The sequence below is a fragment of the Mirounga angustirostris genome, unplaced genomic scaffold, assembly GCF_029215605.1.
Source record: "Mirounga angustirostris isolate CCGP_5_RB_7025 unplaced genomic scaffold, mMirAng1.0.hap1 SCAF_9, whole genome shotgun sequence".
Taxonomy (NCBI): domain Eukaryota; kingdom Metazoa; phylum Chordata; class Mammalia; order Carnivora; family Phocidae; genus Mirounga; species Mirounga angustirostris.
The window spans coordinates 133,375,771-133,399,317 of record NW_026991717.1 but is presented as its reverse complement, the minus strand read 5'-3'; the positions used below and the strand labels follow the sequence as shown (position 1 = coordinate 133,399,317).

Genomic DNA, 23,547 nt, shown 5'->3' with positions numbered 1-23,547 from the left:
TGCTGGGGGAGTTCGTGTAAAGTTAAACCTTCGGGCGCCTGGATGGCTCAGTTGGTTAAGCGACTGCCTTTGGCTCAGGTCATGATCCTGGAGTCCTGGGATTGAGTCCCACATCAGGCTCCCTGCTCAGCGGGGAGTCTGCTTCTCCCTCTGACCCTCCTCCCTCTCATGCTCTCTGTCTCTCATTCTCTCTCTCTCGCAAATAAATAAAATCTTAAAAAAATAAAAAAAATAAAGTTAAACCTTCATTTCACTTGCACACAAAATTAATCCCTGTTAGATTGCAGAATTAAATATTAAATTGAAACATGGAAAAAGTAGAAGAAAATAATGAAATATTTATGATAATTATGATTAGAAAAAAATGTTCAGTCTCACTAGTAATCACACACACCAAAGAAGGCAAAATAAAGCCATAAGTTACTATTTTTTTCACCTATTAAGTCAGTATTTTTTGAAATAATATTACCATCCCATAGGGGAAGTATAACTGATACATTAGTAGCATTGTCCTTAAATATTTGGAAACTGCTCAAATGTCCAATAACAGAAAAAATAAAAGTAAACTATAGGACAACTACTCAACAGAATATTTTGCTGCCTTGAACAGTGGTTATAGAGACTAATATAGCAACATGAAAAATGCTAATGATGGAATATAATTTCAGAAAGAAGGATACAAAATAATGTGTTTTTATGTATTCTAGAATTCAATTATGTAAAGATCCATTTGAAAAAGACTGGCAGGAGGGCGCCTGGGTGGCTCAGTTGGTTAAGCGACTGCCTTCGGCTCAGGTCATGATCCTGGAGTCCCAGGATCGAGTCCCGCATCAGGCTTCCTGCTCAGCAGGGAGTCTGCTTCTCCCTCTGACCCTCCTCCCTCTCATGCTCTCTGTCTCTCATTGTCTCTCTCGCAAATAAATAAAATCTTAAAAAGAAAAAAAAAATAACCTTTAAAAAAAAAAAAAGACTGGCAGGAAATATATAAGTATTATTACAGTTGAGTAGATTAGAGTTATGAGTTTTTCTCTGTTTTCTAAATACTATCTAATGCTGTATAATGCTGTATTTTATTAATTAAAAACAATTTTAACTGGGCTCCTGGGTGGCTTAGTGGGTTAAGCATCTGCCTTCAGCTCAGGTCATGATCCCAGGGTCCTGGGATCGAGTTCCACATTGGGCTCCCTGCTCAGCTGGGAGTCTGCTTCTCCCTCTACCCCTCCCCCCTGCTCATAATCTCTCTCTCTCTCTCTCAAATAAAATCTTAAAAACAATTTTAACTAATGCAGCAAATAGACATTTATTATATTTAACAAGAGTAATATTTGACACAAAACAATGTGTGATTCTGGTTTTGTTTGTTTTTTTACAGTACTTGGTTTTATTTAAAACCTGGGGGACACCTGGGTGGCTCAGTCAGTTAAGCATCTGCCTTCGGCTCAGATTATGATCCTGGGGTCCTGGAATTGAGCCTTGTGTTGGGCTCCCTGCTCAATGGGGAGTCTACTCCTTCTGCCCGTACCCTTCCCCCCCACTCGTGCTCTCTCTCGCTATTGATCTCTCTCAAATAAATAAATAAGGGGGCGCCTGGGTGGCTCAGTTGGTTAAGCGACTGCCTTCGGCTCAGGTCATGATCCTGGAGTCCCGGGATCAAGTCCCTCATCGGGCTCCCTGCTCGGCAGGGAGTCTGCTTCTCCCTCTGACCCTCCTCCCTCTCATGCTCTCTGTCTCAAATAAATAAATAAAATCTTTAAAAATAAATAAATAAATAAATAAAATCTTTTTTAAAAAAACCTGGGACACAGGGGCGTCTAGGTGGCTCAGTCCATTAAGCGTCTGCCTTCAGCTCAAGTCATGATCCCAGCGTCCTAGGATGGAGCCCCGCTTCAGGCTCCCTGCTCAACGGGGAGTCTCTTCTCCCTCTCCCTCTGCCTCCCCCACTTGTGCACACGCGCATGAGATCTCTCTCTCTCTCTAATAAGTCTTTAAAAAAAAAACCTGGGACACAAACCAAGGTTTGTGAGCCCTGATTTTGGTTTAGAAAGATAATTTAGAACTTTGGTTTAGTAGACTTAGAAAAATTACATATCTCTCTTCTTAATTCCGTGCTTTGCCCAGAAGTCCCCAGTGAAAGTTTGCTAATAATAGCTGTTAAGCATAAAACACTCTTAGTGCGTGCTGAGCACTGTGCTGAGTGCATTACCTGTATTACCATCATTAATCCTCACAGCCACCTTAATGAGCTATAGGTAACTTGATTTATTTTCTCCTAGCATAGACGAGGAAACAAGGCCACCACATTTAGTTAGTCATGCAGAGTCCCGTCTCCAGGGTCATCTGGGAGCCCTTAAAGTGAGGTCCAGATGAAAGGACATGTCCATGCTCACATGGCTATTAAATGGGGACTTAGTGATCTGTGTCCAGTCTGCCTCCCCTAGAGCTCCTGTCCCTAACCACCAGGCAGACTGCCTGCATCCTTGTACTCTAGATATAGGCCCAAGAAGATGTTCTTGCTTTGTCTTGAGGTGGATGGGGTGGGGATGGAATCCGTTTCTAAATGAGTAAGGGAAAAAAAATAGAAATTGGTTTTTATTAAAAGTTCTGAAAGCTAATCCAACTCACTGTATTTTTAATTACTATAGCTCTTGTTTTAAAAGCATCATTTTAAAATGGTGGCTCAGTTGGTTGAGCAACTGCTTTCCACTCAGGTCATGATCCCGGAGTCCTGGGATCAAGTCCCACATTGGGCTCCCGGATCAGCGGGGAGCCTCCTTCTCCCTCTGACCCTCTCCCCTCTTATGCTGTTTCTTTCTCTCTCTCTCTCTCAAATAAATAAATAAATAAAATCTTTAAATAAATAAATAAATAAAAGCGTCATTCCGGGGGCACCTAGGTGGCTCAGTCGTTAAGTGTCTGCCTTTGGCTCAGGTCATGATCCCAGGGTCCTGGGATCGAGCCCCACATCAGGGTCCCTGCTTGGCAGGAAGCCTGCTGCTCCCTCTCCCACTCCCCCTGCTTGTGTCCCCTCTCTCGCTGTGTCTCTCTCTGTCAAATAAATAAATAAAAACTTAAAAAAAATAAAAATAAAAGCATCATTCCCCTGTATAGAGAAAAGTGGTACATTATAGTACCTTTTTATTGCTGAATCCTTTAAATATTCTTAAACATTTAGAGTATTTTGAAATTTCACATATATTCCTAAATTTTCATGATTTATAGGTGTAATTATTTTTTATCTTAATAGTATTCTAGGTCTACACAAATCTTTATAGTTCATCTAAAAATAATTTTTTTTCAAGATGAAAAGAGGCTTGATTAGTACTCCTCCATCAGATATGCTTCCTACAACAGAAGGTGGAAAATCAAATGCCTGGTTACGGCAAAAAAATGCTGGAATATATGTTCGTCCTCGACTCTTCTCTCCCTATGTGGAGGAAGCGAAGGTAATGAAAATCATTTTAAGATATTAGAGTACATTTTATGAACTAGCGCAAAGATACTCATTGTGGTACTGTAAACATTTAGAAATCGCTTAAATATCCAGTAATAGGGAAAATGAAAGTAAACTCTAGTTCAACTATTCACGGGAATAGTTTTCTGAAATGTTTAATTATCAAGCGTATTTTTATAACTTAGGTCATGTTGAATTGCATTTTACATTTTTCTCATCTTAGTTGTGTTGCAAATTGTTAATTTGGAAAAAAATAAATTTTACTGAAATGATAGTATTTTGTGATCTTCAAGATGGGAAAAATGTTCTGAAAGAAAATTGCACACATTTTGTCTTTCTTAAACTAAAGAAATGACATGGTTTCTTATAATGTGTTTCTGTAATGGCTGACTGTTGGAAATTATGTTTAGTTTGAGAATAAGTGCACAAAACTAAGATAAAATTTCAGGCTTATTAAGTAAATTGTGTATTATAATATGAAGAATTCCAAGAAAATATGGTAATGTGAAAATGGAATACTGTGATGTTTATTAGCTGTATTTGGCCATTAGAACTTTGGGATGGCCTTTTGAGGAACTGACTGACACTCTTTGAAAGTCAGAAATCACCCTTAATTAAGCTTTGTGAAACAAATTAACAGGCAACACATTGTGTTTCGTTATAGAATTAAGTTACCTTAATTTTTTTTTCTCATTTTGATTGTCAGAGCTCCTAGCTTAAGATATGCGAAAGGATTTGTGAGAAGTTAATTTTATTGAGTAGGTCAATAATCTACCTCTTATTGAGTGGTTGGCACTTTAAATAATCTAAAATAGGAAAAAAGTAAAATGGTTGGGTCTGGTTTTTCGGAAATAAGTTCAGTGCTTAACAGCACGCAAGTAGCAGAGGCCTTTACCAAAGGTTGTGTCTGGTGATAAAAGAAAAGGTCTGTAATAAATGATCCTGCATTCTGCTCTGTCTCAGAATGGGGCAGCGGGAGCTAATCAGATAGTCCTCCTGGGACTTCCCTGTTTCCTGATGGCTGAACCCACACTTAAATAGATAATTGCCCCCAGGAAATGTGGAAGGGTTTATACATCGTTTTGGCCATTCTGTAGTCTGTTGAGATTCATCTGAAACTAAATTAACAATTGGGTTTATATGTAGGTCTGTTGAATTTAAAATCAATCTTCAGTATTTTGTATTTTGAGCATTTGTTGTTGGATCTGATATTTAGCTCATGTATAGATTGTTTTTATAGTAACTTTAGGTATAATTTCCTTCTGACTAATTTTATACATTCAAATTTCGAATACTTTAATTAAAAGCAAACAATCAGAAGATAATTATTTCTTTTCCAAGATGATACAGAAAGATTCTTAGGGGTTCTTTCTCGTTTTACTATTAATTTTAAGCTTCATGCACTGAAAACAATAAATTCCTTTTTTATATGATGAAGGCTATAATCTTTCTCCAAACGTGATTTACAGAGATGAGTTGACAGATTCTCTTAATACTGAATCATTATTTCAGTCAGTGCTGGATGAGATGATGGTGGAGCAAACAGATCTTGTGCGTTTGCGAATGGTTAGAATGTCCAACGTGCCAGACACACTTTACATGGTCAACACCGCCGTGCCACAGTGCTGTCACATGATGAGCCACCAGCAGATCAGCAGTCACCAGTCAAGCCCTCCTTCAGTCGTAGCCAATGAAATTCCAGGTGAGACGGTAGCCTTCTGTCGGGCATTTATATTAAATGAATAATCTGATCATTTGTGTAGCCTTTTGTATGTGCTAATTCTCTCCACTTTCCAGTGCCCATTCTGCATTGTTCTCGTTAAAGAATTAGTACTTACTAAGCTAGGGTTTTTTGTTTCATATTTTATTCTCCAGTGTGTACAGGTTTTCCAGTTAGCCCTGGGTTTCCCAACCTTGGTGGTCTTGACACAATTCCTTGTTGGAGGGGCCGTCCTGTGCACCGAAGGGTGTTCAGCAGCATCCTGGGCCCATACCCACGAGGTGCCCAATAGCATGTGCACACACGCATGCGCACCGCACGCACGCACGCCTTTGTGACAACCTTTTGGAAACATTTTTATGTTTCTAGACATTGCTAAATGTGCTCTGTGGGGCAAAATCGCTTGCTGTTGGGAACCACTAGTTCAAAGGAATTCAGATTTTTCATCACCATAAAGCATGCTCACATAAGACTCTGAGGAGAGTTATAAACTTGTATCTTCCAATCTAGACATGTCTCCCAAATGCAATCACTGTTGGTTTCCTAGAGATCCATCCAGCGCCCCAGGATCTGCTCTGTGAATTCTGTTGTAGCGCAGGCTTCTGTCATGACTTTGAGGAAATTTTTTCCTTGACCTTAGTTAGAGATATAACTGTTATGTCCAAAAATTTCTGAGCATCAGTTAATGTTGATTTTAACCAAAGGATGCTAGTGTCAGGTTTTGAGGTAAAATCCACAGTGATCTGGGGGTCAGAAATTTTATAGAAATTTACCAATTTACCAATTACCACCACAGGATTCAAAAACATCAGCAGACTGTAGCATTAGTAGAAATGGCACTGTTCGTTTTCTGCTTATAAATGTCTTTTTCAATAAAGGACAAATAAAAGAATAAAGGAACTATTAATTGAACACATACATTTTACTCTGGGACTGATGTCTGATCAGTTGTTGGCCTTATCACATTTAGCCACTGTGGGCAAAATATTGACAATCATTTATTTGAAAAGTATACAGCAGGGGGCGCCTGGCTGGCTCAGTCGTTGAGCGTCTGCCTTCGGCTCAGGTCATGATCCCAAGGTCCTGGGATCGAACCCCACATCCGGCTCCCTGCTCCGCGGGAAGCCTGCTTCTCCCTCTCCCACTCCCCCTGCTTGTGTTCCCTCTCTCGCTGTGTCTCTCTCTGTCAAATAAATAAATAAAATCTTTAAAAAATAAATAAATAAATAAAAAGTATACAACAGTAGGAAAAGAAATACTACTATAGCTGATTTGTGCAGATATTGAAGCTATGGTCATTAGCCTGGTTTTATCAGCTTGAGTTAATACAATTGAATAGCAGCATAATTTAATCTTAAAACTGAACCTAAAAAGCCCAGAGATGTTCACAATTAAGTATGTTCAGAAAAATAAGACTTGTGTTTGTTGTCTTATTTAACAAGACCTGGTCCTATTCTGGTGTTACCTGATTCTTCCCTCTTCCTTGCTCACCTCACCCTAAGGAAGGCCCTATAGCTTTATTGGAGAAGATGCCAATAAGGCTCATATCCTGGCTCTGCCACTTTATTTGTGTGACTTTTGACAAGATAACTACTTCCCTGAGCATTAATTTCCTTGTCTGCGAAATGGTTATAATATCTCCTTTCTAGGGTTGTTACGAAGATTTGAGGAAGTACCATGAGTAAGATGCTTAGGAGTTCGCCTGGCACAAAGTAAACATTCAGTAAATGATAGCTCCCCTTTCCCCAGAAATAATAGCCATGGCCAGTCTAGTCAGTTTGTCTCTTAGATATTTATAGACGGTGTCCCCAATTCCCCAGCCCCCTGCTACAGCCTTAGTCCAGGTTCCTAACTGGTGTTCCTGCCTCTAACCTAACTCCCATTCTGGCCTTTACACCAGGGCTCAGCAGACATTTTCCAGAAGGGCCATTTGGTAGATATTTTAGGCTTTGTTGGCTCTGCAGTCCCCATCGCAGCTACTTAACTCTACCATCAGAAGCACCAGAGACACTACCTAAACAAGTTGGTGTAACTGTGTGTCAGTAAAACTATATTTACAAACCAGGTGGCAGGCTTGATTCAGCCTCCAGGCTGTAGTTTGCCATCCCCTGCTTTACCCTGCTCTCAGAGTACGCTTACTGCCTCACCGCTCTCCTCTGATCCTGTCATTCCCCTGTACAAGCGACTCCCTGTAGTTCTTACCGTGACATGCAGGGTCATTCATGATCTGCTACCCATCTTTCTCGCCTTCTCTCTTCCTACTCTTCCTGCTTGTACCTCTGAACCCTAAGCTACTAGTGATGCCCATTGCTCATGCCATGCTGTCACCTGCCCATTTGACACATGCCTGGTCCTTCTGCTCGAGACACGTGCCTTCACTCTACTTTCTTAACTGCCTGGTTTTCTCTTTTTCCAGACTCAGATTCCCCTCCTCTAGGCAGCATATAAATTACTATGTTTCCAGGAAATTAAAATGCTATCAACAAATGTATAAGAAGATTCTAATGCAGAACACATGCTTTCTTTCTTGTGCTCAGTGGGTGGTCTTGCATGCAGCTCCGATCTTTTGTGAACCAACCCTTTCTTTTTTCAGTTCCTCGTCTCCTCATTATGAAAGACATGGTCAGACGTCTGCAGGAACTCCGGCACACTGAGCAGGTGCAGAGAGCCTACGCACTCAACTGTGGGGAAGGCGCCACGGTCAGCTACGAAATTCAAATTCGAGTGTTAAGAGAGTTTGGTCTCGCGGACGCTGCTGCAGAGCTCTTGCAGGTGGGGATGGCATTCGACTAGGTGCAATAGGGAGACTTGATCATTGTGCAGAAGTTATTTCAGACCTCTCAAGGAGCCCTCACGGCGTGCGTCTGTTTCTTAGCGCATTCCCTTTCGCTGCCTCGAGGGACTGTGATAGCCTGGAAGTCCTGTCCTGTCCAAGGCACCCATCCCCCCGCCCCGCCCTCTGTAGAGACCGTATGTAGGGTGGATGGAGCGCACAGGCTCTGGAGGGAGAGCTGAATTTATATCTTGGCTCTGCTGCTTATCAGTTAGTTAGTTTGAGCCAACCACATAACCACTCCGAGTGTCAGTTTCCATAGCAGTAGAGTGGATGTTGTGAAGATAAGAGGTGCCGTGTGTAAGCAGCTGTGTCTCTTGTGCCTAATAGGCCTGCTAAAAGTTCATGGTGTGCATCCCCATCGAAGGTGAAAGAGGAAGTAGAAAATTCTGACCCTCCACTGCTCTCTGTCCCTCTTTGGGTCTCTAGATTTCAGGTTGTGGCCTACTACCAGACTTAACAGATCTGCCAGATGCCCCTTTTCTTCCTCTCCCCTCCTCCAGATAATAAGAAATTTTTTGCAGGAAGTTAAAAATCCTATAAGCTTGAGAATCAAGGAATGAGTGCTTTTTTGTTTTTTCTTTAACGAGCAGGGAAAAAACTCATTTCTTACCAAGTACCAGAGCAGTATCATCGGTTTTGCGATGAAGGAAAACGTGTAAAGTGGTCTGTTCACAGTCGCGAAATCAGAGCCTAAAATAAAATTTTATTTTGTCTGGTCAAGTGATTGGATTTTTTTTGCCCCTGACTCCAGACTTGTTTAGCCTGAGTCTTCAAAGGGAATGTGGTTGTGGTGTTTACAGGGCAGCAGGCCGTTCTTGATTTTCATTTTTTGCCGTGGTTTCCATCCCTGAAATAGAGTCTTGTTATCTATTCATTTCTTTTCCTTTTGCCATTCTAAATTGTATCTTAATTTGATATCTTAAGATGTATAAAAGTTTTATAAATTAAATATTCTTATATAATGTTTATCAAAATACTAATCAAACTGAGTCATACATAACAGGTAAAGATTAGCATTTTATAGTTATTTCAGGCAGAGTGGAGATGTTGTCAGAAAATTCTAGGAGGATCCTCACTTGTATGCCTTTTCTTCCTTTGGTACTTAATTTTATTTTCTCAGCAAAGACACGTTTGAGTTAGGTTTTATTTCCTGCTTTTGCATTATCACGTGATCTTGCAAGAGATAACTGATCTGATTGCTGGAATATTTAGTTAAGCAGCTCTCCTTGATAGCCATATCTTAGGCTGCAGAGCCTCCACTGTATCCTTTTGTGCTGTTATTAAGGTAATTTTTTCTTGGGCTTCTGGCCTCGAGGAATATGTTGTGCCTTATACTCTTGCTGAATGTGGTTTTCTCAGGATCTCACTTAATGCTCTCAACCTGTAAATTTCTATCTAGGAAATTTGCTAATAAATGTCCTTTTTGTTTGTTTGTTTAAATCTTTCTTAGAATCCTCACAAGTTCTTTCCGGATGAACGTTTTGGGGATGAAAGTCCACTCTTGACAATGAGACAGTCCGGGAGATGTCGTGTTAACAGTACCCCCACTGCAGAAACCATGTTTACAGATCTGGACTCTTTTGTGGCCTTCCATCCACCCTTGCCCCCCCCACCACCTCCATACCACCCCCCAGCTACCCCAATCCATAACCAGCTCAAAGCAGGCTGGAAACAAAGACCTCCCAGCCAGCACCCTTCACGTTCGTTCTCCTATCCCTGTAATCATTCGCTGTTTCACTCCAGAACGGCCCCTAAAGCCGGCCCCGCTCCAGTCTACTTGCCAGGTGTTAGAGCTGCAGCACCTGATTGCACCACCACCACAGGACCGGGGAGACAGACCGTGGCCGCCGCCGCCGCCGCCGCCGCCCCCCCTTCGGCAGCAGTAGCATGTGAGAAACCAGTGGTAAGTTAGCACTTCGCTGATTTACCTGAAATTAAATGTTCCTGGAATATTAGAAGCAATTTCCCTGACCCCAGGATCCCTGCTGGGACTCAGCAATGCCCAGGGGTGTTATCGACAAGCTGAGGGCTTAGACTGCAGGGCTGTGGAAAAGAGAGAGAAGGATAATGGAGCAGAGTGGGAGCGTGGGGGGAGAGACGGCGTGTGCGTCGGGGCTAGTTGGTACCTTCCTTGTCTTCGTGTTCATTGCGGGTACTCGGAGGGGGTCACGTTACTGGGCGGTGCCAGTGGATGTTACCAGTTTAGTGATGTTCCATTCAAGCACATGTCTAGAAGCTGCCCTCATTTCTATAGAATCTACTCTTCCACCAAATGCTTTGATGGGCCGGGAAGGGGAAGTTATTTATAGCTGTGTATACTGTCGGGAGCCATGTGGTGAAAGACTCCCAGCTCAGAAAATGGACAGATAATCAGTCCTTCGGCCTGGCAGCCTGTTCCATCAGAGCGCACATTTGCCTGGGGGTCACAGTAGCTAGCGTCAGGACCTAGTAAACTAAGCAATAATTCCTGGTCGATTTGCATTGTATTGGAGGTTGAATTTCTGTTTATATAATACCTTTGGGGAAAAAAAAAACAGTAGTGATTTTTGAACCTTCCTGCTCAGTCACACGTTGTCCGTCAGTGGTTTTCAATAGAAAAACAAAAGATACATATATTAGTTCAGGGAATCTTTATTAAAATATGACTTTCTGGACATTGGACTAGTGTACACCTTGGGTCAAATTACGATCCTTCCTTACCTTATACCCTTCTACCTACTCTCCCTGCTGTCCCCCCAAGCCCCTAAAAAAGAAGAAACAATAGGGATTGGTAGTGTTTGATAGGCCAAATTTCCATCCTTTTGGCCTTGCCCTCAGTTCCACAATTTCAAAAGTTCTACTACTTTGGATTTTAAATAAAATTCCCTTTAAAGGTAATTTATTTGTATGTTCATTGCAGTCTTTTTTTTTTTTTTTTTTAAGATTTTATTTTTAAGTAATCTCTGCACCCACCGCGGGGCTTCAACTCACAACCCTGAGATCAAGAGTTATACATTCCAGGTGCCCCACTGTAGTCTTGATTATAATAAAGAGAAATTGGAAACAACCTTAATGTCAGCAGTGGGAGAATGGCTAAATAAGCCATGATTCATCAATACAGTGCAATATTATGCTGTCATTTAAATAGTAACCTCAAAATTTAGTGACAGACTTATATATGTACTACATTTTGTGAAAAATAATATATGAGCAGAGAAAAAAAAAAAAAAACACCTCAAAATGTTAACAGTGGTTATCGCAGTAGGGAAGATTAGTGGGGTTTTTTTGTTTTGTTTTTGTGGCCTTTATGATTTTCTATGTTGTAATCTTTTTTTTAGATTTTTAAAATGTATTTATTTTAGAGAGCACGTGAGCAAGCACGGGGGCGGGAGGGGAAGAGGCAGAGGGAGAGAGACAAGCAGGCTCCACGCTGAGCCCGACATGAGGCTCGATCCCACGACCCTGAGATCATGACCTGAGCCAAAATCAAAAGTCAGACACTTAACTGACTGAGACACCCAGGCGCCCTTATAGTGTTATCATTCTTAAAAATAAGCATGTATCACTTTTATAATGAGGAAGCAAAACCAGTGAACATCATTGGTACAAAGAGGGAGTCGTGGGCCTTTTTCTTTTAACCCTCCCTTTTCTTCTTTCTCTTGGCAGTATACACAACCTGTGCTAAATGATCTAATGCCAGACATCGCCATGGGTGTTTCCACACTGTCACTTAAGGACAGGAGGCTTCCAGAACTGGCTGTAGACACAGAGCTAAGCCAGTCCGTTTCTGAAGTAGGACCAGGGCCTCCCCAGCATCTGTCATGTATTCCACAGAGGCATACGCACACATCTCGAAAGAAACACACACTAGAGCAAAAAGCAGATGCTCGAGAAAATCAGCAGGAATATCCGGATTTCTATGACTTCTCAAATGCTGCTTGCAGACCTTCTACGCCTGCTTCTGGCCGACGCACCCCTTCCCCTTCGCAAGGTGGATATTTTGGTCCTGATTTATATAGCCACAATAAGGCATCACCAAGTGGCTTAAAGTCAGCCTACCTACCTAGCCAGACCTCTCCGAAAAAGCAGGAAGAAGCTAGGAGAGAATATCCACTTTCCCCTGACGGGCATCTTCACAGACAAAAGAATGAGCCAATCCACCTTGATGTTGTTGAGCAGCCACCCCAGCGGTCAGACTTTCCTTTGGCAGCCCCAGAAAATGTTGGCAGTGGTCCAGCCCACGTCAGGGGACGAACAGCAGTAGAAACTGACTTGACTTTTGGGCTGACTCCCAACAGACCCCCACATCCTGCATGCGGCTCTGAAGTTCCGGAAGAGCGATCCAATAGGAGACTGGTGGACAGCGAGTCCCTGGGCCACGGAGCTCAGCGAAATACCGATTTAGAAAGGGAAGATTCAATAAGCAGGGGAAGGAGGTCACCAAGCAAGCCAGACTTCCTCTACAAAAAGTCTGCCCTCTGAGAGCAACCTCCAAGTCGTCTGTGCCTGAGATGTGAAACATCCCATTTTATGATGTAACCCGACAACTTAGAGACCAGTTTATCGATGCCAGCTAACTCAGTCTCACGTTATTTTATTCTAGTTTTTGTATATACATGTTTATGAGACGTGGCATGCTACGAGGGTCTTTTGAATGCTGCATCTGTCTGTTTTGTGTTTGAACAGTTGTGTGGGGAAGCATTTTTAAGAGCAAGCAAGCTGGCACTTTTTTTTTCCTCTTTACAAATGATGGAATTTTTTTGCACTTGTACATTTATTTTATCTGTATTGATTTTTTATCAGTATGTCAAACTTTATTGCCACATTTAAAGGAACCGTATTTTCATACTTTTTTGCATTTTACCTTTCATCTACCAGTTTCCACGTGCATTGGACTGCACACTAAGATGTATTTTCTTATGAAATAGTTCTGTGCTTATTTTTTAATTATAGAAATTCCAAAGAACAGCACATCAAAATGCTCCTCTCTCTTTGGTAATTGTTTTAGTTCAGAAATCTTCCTGCTCGATCTCCATTAAGTCTAATATCATTCTTCCTTAACAAGTCTTGGGAGCTGGTCTTCATTTCTCCAGCGGGAGTCCAGTCAGGATCCTGACGTTTTCTGGTTCAGTAAAGAACCGAAAGGAGCAAAGCCTTTTGTGCCCGGGCTGAAGCTGTAGTGTTGTTCACCGTGTGGGCGCCGTCAGAATCCCCGCTGATGCTGGTCGTGCGCATTAGCCTAGCGCTAGATGAGGTTCTCAAGACCTTGGATTTCTTGGAATCCTAAGGCAGCGGAAATAGCGAAGTAACTTAAGGGTTGCCCGACGGGATTTCGGGTTCTGAGCGCCGACTCTCCAGCCGAGACGGGAAATGACTGCTGCTGCCTTCAGTTTTCTTGCTCTCTGTGGGAAAAAAAACAAAAGGGCTTCAGTCTTACGGATGTCATTTGGTGTTTGTAAGCCTATGTTTTCTTTTAAATGTTTTTCAAAGTTTGTCTGAATTTTGGTGTCCTAAAAAAGTTGTTGAAGGATGCATAATGCTTTGTCACCAAAAAAGAAACCTTTTTTTTTTTTTTCCAGTGAAACACTACATGTCCTACTTGAACTCCACTGGGGACGCTGGTTTGGGATTTTACTGAACCACTGAGCACATGGGATCTTTTAAGATCCTCTCCCTTTGAAGGGCAATGTGTGAGCTAAGGACTGTTTTTTTTCTTACTCTCCAATGTAAATATATTAGTATTTGAGTTTTTAAATCACTTCAACATTATTTGAGCATTCACTTTGTATTTTTACAAACACATACACGTACACAGCCGTAGCACTTAGAAGAAAGGGACTTGCCGAACATTCCCTCATGGGAAGGATGTCTGGGAGCCTCTTTTCTACGTATGTATATATATATAAAACTATGAATCACTCACACTCACTCTAAAACTATGCAGGGCTAGGGAGCCTTTACAAGCTACCATATAAATGAATTACATGCACTTTTAAGTAAATAGGTTTCTATTGGGCGTCAACAACTCTGATTTCTCCCGAAGCTGTAGTTTCTCTTAACAGTCTTTCCTACTTTACCCTGTGGATATACACTCAGGAATAATCTGACATTTTAAAAAATCCTAACAGTAGGTAGTCTCAAAGACGGGGAGCATGTCAGTCTATCTGCGTTCACCGGCACAGCGCTGCCCCGCGTTCTGCCTGCCTCGTTAGCTACTACTCGCGTGGTCGTCGATGCTGGTGGTGGTGCGTGCTCAGCCTCGCGCCTCCCGGAGCGCACGCTCGTCCCCTGGGAGGTTGGCTAGCATCGCCTTGGAGGCTCCTTGTTTTAAAGATAGAAAAACATAGGACTCTATGCTCATTTTTAGGAGGTTTGACTGTAATAGATGATGGTGTCTTTTGAAGCCTATTTCAGTCTGTCTCTCTTCAGAAACAAAATTGTTAATTCCATCATATTCCTTAATGTGTATTTATATACATGTATCGACATGAATTATTTTGATATAGTTTTAAATTTCTCTTCTGAATTCAGACTGTACTGTGCTGGTACTGCAAAGAAGAGTGAGTAGAGCTAATTTGGGTGGGGAAGAGCTTTCTCATCTCTGACCTGTATTTTTTAAAATGTTAGACAAGAGCTGTTTGATGTCACACCATTCATTTTCCTGAAAACTTATTAAATATTCTTTCATATCCCCCAAACATAAAAATAAGTGGCCACTGTTCCTACTTTAATTTATGAAGTTTGCTTTTAATAATTTAGTAGCTGATCTGACTAAACTGTGTATAGAGAGGGACTTGCTTTAATCAGTGGGACTGTGGACTGGTGGGACTTGCAGAAGGTAAGCAGGTGCAGCTTGTGTATGCTAGGGCAGGCGTCTGTGGACATCTGATGTATCTTGTGAAGGATGGTGGCTAAGGTAGGTTGCATAGCTGTGTGCCTCTGGCTCTTGAGCCCACCTCTCCAATCTTCTGCAACGCTTACTTGGCATTAAAATTCTGTTAATGCTGTACTAAAATAAATGTGAAGTCTGAGTTAAGATTGCTCTTAGGAAAAAAAAGTATGTATAATATAAACTTTAGGCCACAGGACCTGGCATTTCACTTGGTTTAGAAATTTCATGAGAACCAAATCTCAAAATACCAGATCTCCTCTCGAGGCCACGGACAATCAGGCCGTCAGACAATCGCCACCTTCAGTGCCCGCCATATTGCGGTTTAGAGAACTACCATTTAGCTCCTCGAGCGGGAAGAGAAGACCCATGTTTCTTCAAGATGCTGTTGGTTCTCTCCTTATATTTTTGTTTTAGTTTTGTGATTTTGATGGATAAGTTCCAAGTCACCTGTGACTCAAGAAGAAATAGCAGCATGAAAGGCAAAAATTACCAGTGGAAAGCAGCTGTTTCAGTTTTCCATGCACCACAGCCTTCCTCCCCTGCCCCATTAGGTCCTTATAGGCACACGCCCCTAGACCTAAGCTCTCCTGGCGTTTCCAGAACCAGTTGGATTTTAAGGATTTTTAACAGGTTCTTTATATTTGAGTCTTTTTGTAGAGCTGTCTATGAAACTTTACCTAATTCTTGGTTTTGCGTCCTCAACAACTCTTATTACTACAGTTGCCACCTATTGTTGGGTTTTCTCTTGACTGGTTGTTGACGTTCTGGTAGCAGGCAGCCCTTGTGCACGTGAACGTGGGTGATGCTGCAGAGCGTGACCGGGGCGGCGGGGGCCGCGCGCCGGTCTCTGCCGGGGAAGCGGGAACACTTCTCAGTAACTACTCAGCAAAATAGGTATTTTCATAATGTGTAATCCACCTTTCAGGGGGAAACGTGTTTCATGAAACACTTGTAAGACACTTGTTTTGCAATTCTGAGGCATTCGTGTTTTTACCTTAGGAATGAACTCAAAGGGAAATGTTTATTTGACTTTTTTTTTTTTTTTTTTTTTTTTTGGTTGACTTTCAACTTTCAGTTGAAAGTTACTATTAAAGCAGCAGTGATGGGTGCTGTTCCCGGTTCTGCAATGGTTTACTTTGTCTACTAAGTGGTTTACTTTCAAACCTCCTCACACATAACCTTACTAAAAACGAGTTACCGTCACACACTAAAAAGTATTTTTACTATTTTCCATTAACACTGTTGTATGAACAATGTTTTATGAAATGTTAAGTTGTCTTTTTGTCCTGTAGATTGCAATAGCTGTTATATAATTGTTTAATCAGCAAGTCTTTGGATTTCTTTTTTTCCTCTAGAAAACCCTCAGACCGTGTGTCAATCTTCCACGTTCTGAATATTATAATAGAAAGATTACTTGCAAGTGTGTGTCTTGAAAATAACCTCTCGTGTCTGTGTGTTTACGTGGGTTCTAAGAGACAAGATAAGCTCTGGAAGCTTCATGGTGTACCTACGCGTGACTGTGTATCTGGGTTCCATGGGCAGGTGGTATGGAATCCTGCTCTCAGATGGGGTGGCTGGAAGATAACGCTCCCTGAACCCCCTTGCTGTTCGTGTACCACATCTGTCGGTCAGAGAGGCGGCACCCTCTGCATCACTGCAGTCCTTGTGGTCGTGCTGTTACCGGTGTAAAGTCAAGTGCCTTCAATGCTAAAGGCTCAGAAATTTTTCTTAAACTGATTCCATGTCCTATGCAAGTGTTTTCTACAACCTGCATAACCAGTACTTTGTAAAACTTGTTTACGCTTCAATTGTACATAGTGTTTTTTAAAGAAATATATAGTATTTTTATTTAGGTACCTCCAAACTTGAATTCGTCTGTGTGAAGCATTGTAAAATGATACATTTCTCTTTTGAGTATCATTACGGTTGTACAAAGGTTTCCACTGGTTCTATTTTTCTACTGTTACTGATAAGCATGTAGCACTGACTTTATCCTACATATAGTTGGCATTTCAAATAAATGGCTTGTATAGAACCTGCTGAGTTGGATACAGTCTGTTTGAGCCCTAGAGCACACAGTCCTCAATTACAGAAGCGATTGTACTCCACTAAGGGTAGATTTGGGAGGCTTTCTAGGTGAACTTCCTCTCTGTTTCCAGGATTTCAGTTAACCGGGGGCTCTTTAAAATTATTATGGTTTTCTTGAAAATACCACATTTTCATCTAAATCTAGTTCATTCTCTTCTATTATTTTACTGGGACACTTCTGAGAGATTTCGGTTTACAAATTTTACCTGAGAGTTACTTGCACAGGGGTCTCCAAAAGAAGTTCAGCGTCCCACCCATGTGGACCCACACCTGGAGGGTGCCAGGTGCTGTGGTCGGGCCATGAGAAACCCAGATGCTCCCTAAGACTCACAGGTCTCCATGTGTCTGAGCTCTTCCTCCTTCCAACTCGGGCTCATTCATATTTTTCAATTTGAAAGGGTAAGGGAGTCATGATCTAGTCTAGGTTTCTGAAAAAACATGCAAAATAGAAAGTTTTCTAATTTCCATCTTTTCAGTTGCTGTAAAATCAGTATCTTTTTTTTTTTTTTTTAATCATTTCACTAATAAGTTCCATTCTAGCCTTTCCCCCTTCATGTCTCACTAAGGCGATTCTCTGTATTTTGTAATCATCTTAGGTTTAACTGTGTGGACTCTCGAGATAAAAGCTAAGGGTTTTTTTTGTAGGTGAGCTTCTTAAAAACCTAAAAAAGAAAAATTGAGTAAGTCAATGTTCATTCCTGTACTTGCAGATGGCCCATGGAATGGTGGGTGCCGGCCAGCTCCTCAGCCATGTCAGGCTTTACCTTTCCTCGGTGCACTGAGGAATATTTCTTGGGTCCGCTCTTCCCAGCAGACAGAGCCAACAGGATACCTATTCTCAGAAACTCTGGACTCACCAGAAATGACTTTTGTCCTAGAAACAAAGCAGTACAGAGCAGTAGGAGGTTATCATGGGTGAGGGGAAGACCAGCTTGACATGGCCCAGGAATGAATGAGGGAAGAAATATATGCCGGATTCAATGTCAGGCACTTTATTTTTTTTCCTTTAATCAATGAATTAGATAGCATTTCCTTTAATCCTCTGTGAATTACATACTATTATTAGTGCCATGAGAAAACCAAAGCACAGAGATAGCAAGTAACTTGTCCAAGGTCGCACACCCAATAGGTAGGTAGAGCAGAGGCTTAAACCCAGATGGGGTGACTCCAGAGCTGGAGTTCTCAACCATGGAAACATACTGCACCCCAGAGAGGACGGTGACCCAGGCAGGGGGAGCATAATGTGCAGGGGGTGGAGGCGGGCACAAGCGTGGCATTTATTTGTTCCGCAAACATGTATTCATGCAATGAGTAACTTCTAACTGCTCAGTCCTGAGGTGACAGTAATGAACGAGACACAGCCCTGCCCCATAACGGTTGTAGGCTGTCGAGGAATAAAAGACACTGGATTATTACAGAGGTGAGGCTGGGGATCTAACTGGCCCCGGGATGGGGAAGACTTCATGTGGAAGGGACCTTCGGAGTGAGAGTGCAGGTCAAGGGAAAGTGAGAACCGCAGGGCAGGGGGAGGGCGTGTCGGGGGAGGGTTTCCAGGAAGACGCACGGAGGAAACAAGCTCCTGGCGGAGTGAGAGGGCCGTCGGGCCCTCATAGGGCGGGCTGCCAGTTTTGATCCTAGCGGCAGCGGGAAGCCGCCAGAGTTGTAAGCAGATGTGTGTGTTCCACGTTCCCGGACTGCAGAGGAGCTGCGGCGGATCAGGAGACCGGGCAGGAGGCTGGTGCGGCCTTCCCGAGAAGAGCCCAGACAGCCAACAGAAGACGAGGAGGAGGCTGCTGAACGTGATTCTGAATATGGCGTGACCGCTACAGGAACCAGCCCCTGCTGGGTGCGGGGAGAGCAGGAGAAGCTAGGTCAGCAGAGAGACGGCAGTTGCATGGTGGCCGTGTGCATGTGGCAGTGGGGTGCGAGCTAGGAGCTTGGGTGTCCAAGCTGGGGGTGCTAGGTGGGAGTTGGCCACATAGGTGGCTGACGTGGACAGCCTCGGGAGTAGATAGCGTGGCTTTGGGGGAAGGTTTGACATGAAAAGGAGGCCCAATGAACTTGGAGGAACTCCAACCTTTACAGTTCAGCTAGAGGGAGCCTCTGGCCAAGGCGGCCTACCAGGTAGAAGGAAAGCAGCAGTGTGGGGCTCCCCGAAGGCCACCCCTTAAAAAGCAAGGAATATGATCTTCAGAATATAGGAAGTGAAAGAAGTGAAACACAAAACCACGCATACGTATGCTCCCACTCATGGAGAAGACACAGGAGGTCTGCAATACACTCACATAGACCTGAAAATGTCTGCAAGGACCTGTGCGAATGTTCCCAGGACGGCCTCGAGGGGCACCGTCATCCAGCGGGGGCTTAATTGTACACGTTTCATCCTGGTTGAATTCTCAAGGTACGTGCACGTATTACCTTTTCAAGTTAATTACAAGTAAGAGATTAGGGACCAATTCCGCCCCTCCTCAAAAGCTAACCCAGTGGTTGCTGCTCAGAGATTCGGGAAGATCAGGCCCAAAAGATGCTCTGGGCTGGCAGCACGGAGGCCAGTGAGGCTGGCAAGGGTGGCGTGGCGGCGAGCCGCGGAGAGAGGCCGGGCAGATGGAGGTGAGACTCAGACGCGCACGGAGACAGGCCTGAGTGGCTCCGGCCGGGGGAGGGGTGCAGGGGACGGGGCCGGAGGGGCCATGAGCTGTGGGGGGCCTGGGACACTGCCAAAGCTGGTGCTGTCCTCTCCACCAGCCGCCCCGTCTCTTCATCTCCGCTTGTGACACGGGTGCAGGCTGGCTGGGGCGTACCCCCCACTCGAGAACTGCTGACCCCATCAACGTGGAAAGGAGGCCGGCTCAGCAGCATTTGTTCTTAAAACACCCCACTCCTAATCCATCGGCTTTCTGCGAGTGTTCAGTAGTTCATCTTAGAATCCTCGAGGGAACACAGGTGAAGGTGCCCTGTCCCATTTACCAGAACCTACCATCCCCCACTTAACGGTACCAGGGCAGATGAACGGAGACATTTGCTCCTTTCTAGTATTTGGTCTTCCTGTACAGAAGGACAGTAGCATGCTGCTTCCGCAGAAGTGACCCTCAGGGTCCCCAGATCCTCCCTGTCACGTTTGCTCAGCTCGTCTGGGTTTGAAGGGTGCTCCCTTTGACAGAAAGGATGGAAGTGAGCTGCATTGTTCTGCCCCCTCTGTCACCTGCTAAACTTGCACTGTCCCCACTCCAAACGCAGCTGTATGCGTGACATTGATAATGACATCGGGATTTGTCATGGGCCTCACTTCAGTGACCTCCTGACATGTCCCTCCATCTGCATATTTCTGGCCCATGGACCCCTTTCAGTCTCTGAACCCCCCGCCCCCCGCACCTGCCCCAGAGCTGGCTGGTCCACATAGCCATGCACATTTCCACAGATGTCAGCCCTGAGCTTTGCACCAGCGCCGGGGTGAAGATGTCCTCTTCTGAGGTCTCCCCGGTGGGGGAGAGCCTCGGATCTGGGGGCGAGCATCACTTGTCTCTCAACTTTGGGGAATCTGCTGGATGGTGGCCGGGCTTCGGAGGGAGTGAGGAAGCCAAAGCCAGGAAACCCGAGGGAGGAAGGACTCGTGTTCCCAAGGAGGGCCTGCCTAGTGAGGACCGTCACCAGGGTGCCAACCAGGGCACGGCCAGGCCTGAAGGACCGGGGGGCTAAGCACTAACCCTCAGGGTCCCCATCCTTAAGTGGCGTGACAGCAGTTTACTTGTTGAGCTCTGATGGTGGGTTTGTGACTTTTCCTCCTAATCCTCAAGGCACCGTGAGCCAAAATCTTGTTGCCATTCTCAGAGCAAGGGCTGCTGTGAGGCGCTGTGGGCAGCTGCTTCCTTGTGCACACTCCTCCTGAAACCCTTCACCCTTACACTATTAGCTACATAAATATCCTCCCGTATCCAGAATCTTCTCTTGGATCTACCATAAATATCTCCCCACCTTCTGTGCCTGAACTAAAAGCAGTTGTTCTTCCCATTTCTGCATATTCCAACAGATGCACCCAAACCCCTGAGAGACCAGAGTGCCCCCCACTTCCCACCGCCCCAGGGCTGCCCAGACCTGTGTTCCCCACCCTGCCGAGACCTTCCACAGCCCTCAGGACCCTCCGCCATCCAGCCCATCTGGCTCCCACGGAATCCCTGACCCCAGCCGCAGGACAGCCTGCCTGTGGTGGTCTGCTGCCACCCCCCCGCCCCGACACCCTCCTACTCCTCTTCCACCTCAGCGGGGTCCCAGCTCTCCCGACACCCTGCAGCCTGCTCCCAAGAATGGGCTCCTTGCAGCACTTTCCATGGACTGAGGGTCAGGACGGGTGGTGCGTGGCGGTCTCCCTCGGTAGCGCCTCCCACCACCTGCCTGTCCCACTCCCACCCCGGCGCCCGTCACCACGGACATTCCTTTCATGGCCTGAGGCCTTGGTTCAGCCTCGCCACTGTGCTGTCCATCCACGTCCTCACCGAGTCCAGCCACCTGCTCTTCCGTTTCTGCCACCCACACCACGACACACCTTCCCCTTGTCTCCAGAAGGGCTCGCCTTTGAAATCCTCACCTCACTTCCTGCTCCCGGGCCGCCCTCTCCCCTGTCCAGGTCCCCCTAGATGCCCCTCCTATGCCTGTTCTGGAACTCTGGCCTCTGACCTCCTTCCTCTCCACTCCTGGGCGGCCCAACCTCCCCCAGGCGCCCACCTCCTCCCCTTGTGCACCTTGCCAGCCCCATCCTCCTGGCCAAACTCCAGCCATAAACAATGGACACGTGATCTCCGGCGCCTGGACCCAGCCTCGGGGGACAACTGAAGACAATCACACAGCCACAGTCCCCACGGTCCCCAGGCTCTAGGCTCGGCTTGCCCAGCCCTGTGAGTCAGCCCTCGGCTGCTCTGCCCAGGGCCGCCCTCCTACCTTCTCCCCCTCCCACCTTCCCGCCGGGCCACCCTCCAGCTCCCTGCTTGCTCCTTGGCCTTGCGGGCCAGATGCCTTCACATGGACACTCCCTCAGCTTTGGCCTTGGACCAACACCCCACCCACATCCCCTGCCCCTCTGGTGCCAGGAGGTGGCCTGGCCCTCCTGCCGCCTGGGCTCCGGAGTCCACCCTTTCCTGTCTCCTAACGGCCCTCACTTGGTCAGTGATGCTCTCACCTCCTCTGGGCATCACCTCCTCACACTGCACTTAGTCGCCCAAGTGTCTCTGACCTTTCAGCCGCATCTGCCAGGCCCGCATCCTCCAGCTGCAGCCCGCCCTCCTCCCTGGGCTTCCAGGGGTCTGCTCCCCGCCCTCCCCGGCCACAGCCGCCTGCCCCCCACCCACCACACCTGGCCTGGCCCCCCCAGCTACCTTCACGGCAATAAATGGGGGTGGGCAGGGCCCTTGGGAGCACGCTCAACTGCTGGGCGTTGGTGTTAGGAAACAGGCAGGCAAGACTCTGCCTACGGGCCCGTCTCTGCTCTCCTTCCTCTTGCTTGGGAAACAGCTACCCAAAGAGGGCAGAAACTCTGGAACGTTCTCCGTCAATGGGGCAAGCCAGCCGAGCAGGAGGGACCCTGCTTGTTTGCCCTGCAGCTGGGGGCCTGCCAGCAGCTAAGTCTGGCCAATCCTCTCTCAAGAGCCCAACACGCCTCTCTCTCTCAAATAAATAAATAAAATCTTAAAAACAAAAACCTCACTGAATCAAATCCACAGCAAGGGTCCTGCCTCGCTCCCACCGAGTGACCTTAGGCTCGGCTCTGCTCCTCTACCTTGTCTCCTCACGGCCACTATGTAGTAGTGATGGTTACCACTTGGTTAACCATTAACCATCACCGTCTGCACCAGGCCCCTAAGTGTCGCCTCAGCCCGGGGAGGCACCTCGTGACCCCAGTTTGGCCAACGGGGAGCCCGAGGCTCGGAGGCCGGTGCCCCCAGGGAGATCCTGGCGGGTCTGTCCAGCCTCCTGCTGGAGCGCCCCCCTCTGCCCTAGCCCCGGACTCTCACGGGAGCCTCACCCCCTGGCAAGGACGCTGCCCTGGTGAGTGGCAGGTCTCACTCCCCTCAGGCCTCTTTCCCACTCAGCTGCCTGCCGTCCCCCCGCTCCCCGGCCAGCGGGAACCCAGGGCCTGTTCCCCGCCTCCCCGCAGCCTGGGCCGCCAGGAAGGGCTGTCCACGGGCGGCGGGCGTCCTGCACCACAGGCTGGACGATGGGCCCACGGGCCACACGTGGGCTTTCCAGCCACCAAGAGGACATCCCCATGAGTGGTCAGCCCCGCCTCACCTGCTTCGCTCTGCCTGGCGGGCCCTGGCCCTCCCCCCTCTCCCCTGTCACACCATCACAGGGCCAAGGCTCCACGAGCTCTATCTGGGCCACCTTCCATTCCCGCCTCTCGCCTCGGGAGGCTGAGCTGGAGTCAGGTTTCCCGGAGGGTTTAGAGAAACCTCCCCGGACTGGTTTAGGCCCCAGAAGCGAGTCCAGTTCTGTTGGGTGAGTCTAAGCCAATTTACCAAAACCAAACCGAGAAAAGGGTCAGTGTCATACCCCAGGACAAAACGTGGCATCCTGTGATTGAGACAAAGGCC

General features: G+C 45.9%; 1 protein-coding gene across 4 annotated transcripts in view; it reads left to right on the top strand.

Moving 5' to 3' along the window:
• Nucleotides 1–16,913, top strand: part of BTBD7 (BTB domain containing 7) — an 82,210-nt gene extending 65,297 nt beyond the window's left edge. For all 4 annotated transcript variants that reach the window (XM_064571522.1, XM_054513847.2, XM_045901439.3 and 1 more), the window contains 5 exons: nt 3,300–3,443; nt 4,964–5,153; nt 7,765–7,943; nt 9,458–9,910; nt 11,653–16,913. In XM_064571522.1, coding sequence (XP_064427592.1) covers nt 3,300–3,443; nt 4,964–5,153; nt 7,765–7,943; nt 9,458–9,910; nt 11,653–12,468 — 1,782 coding nt within the window. In that variant the 3' untranslated portion in view covers nt 12,469–16,913. The remainder of the gene's footprint in view (nt 1–3,299; nt 3,444–4,963; nt 5,154–7,764; nt 7,944–9,457; nt 9,911–11,652) is intronic.
• The last annotated feature ends 6,634 nt before the right edge of the window (nt 16,914–23,547 follow it).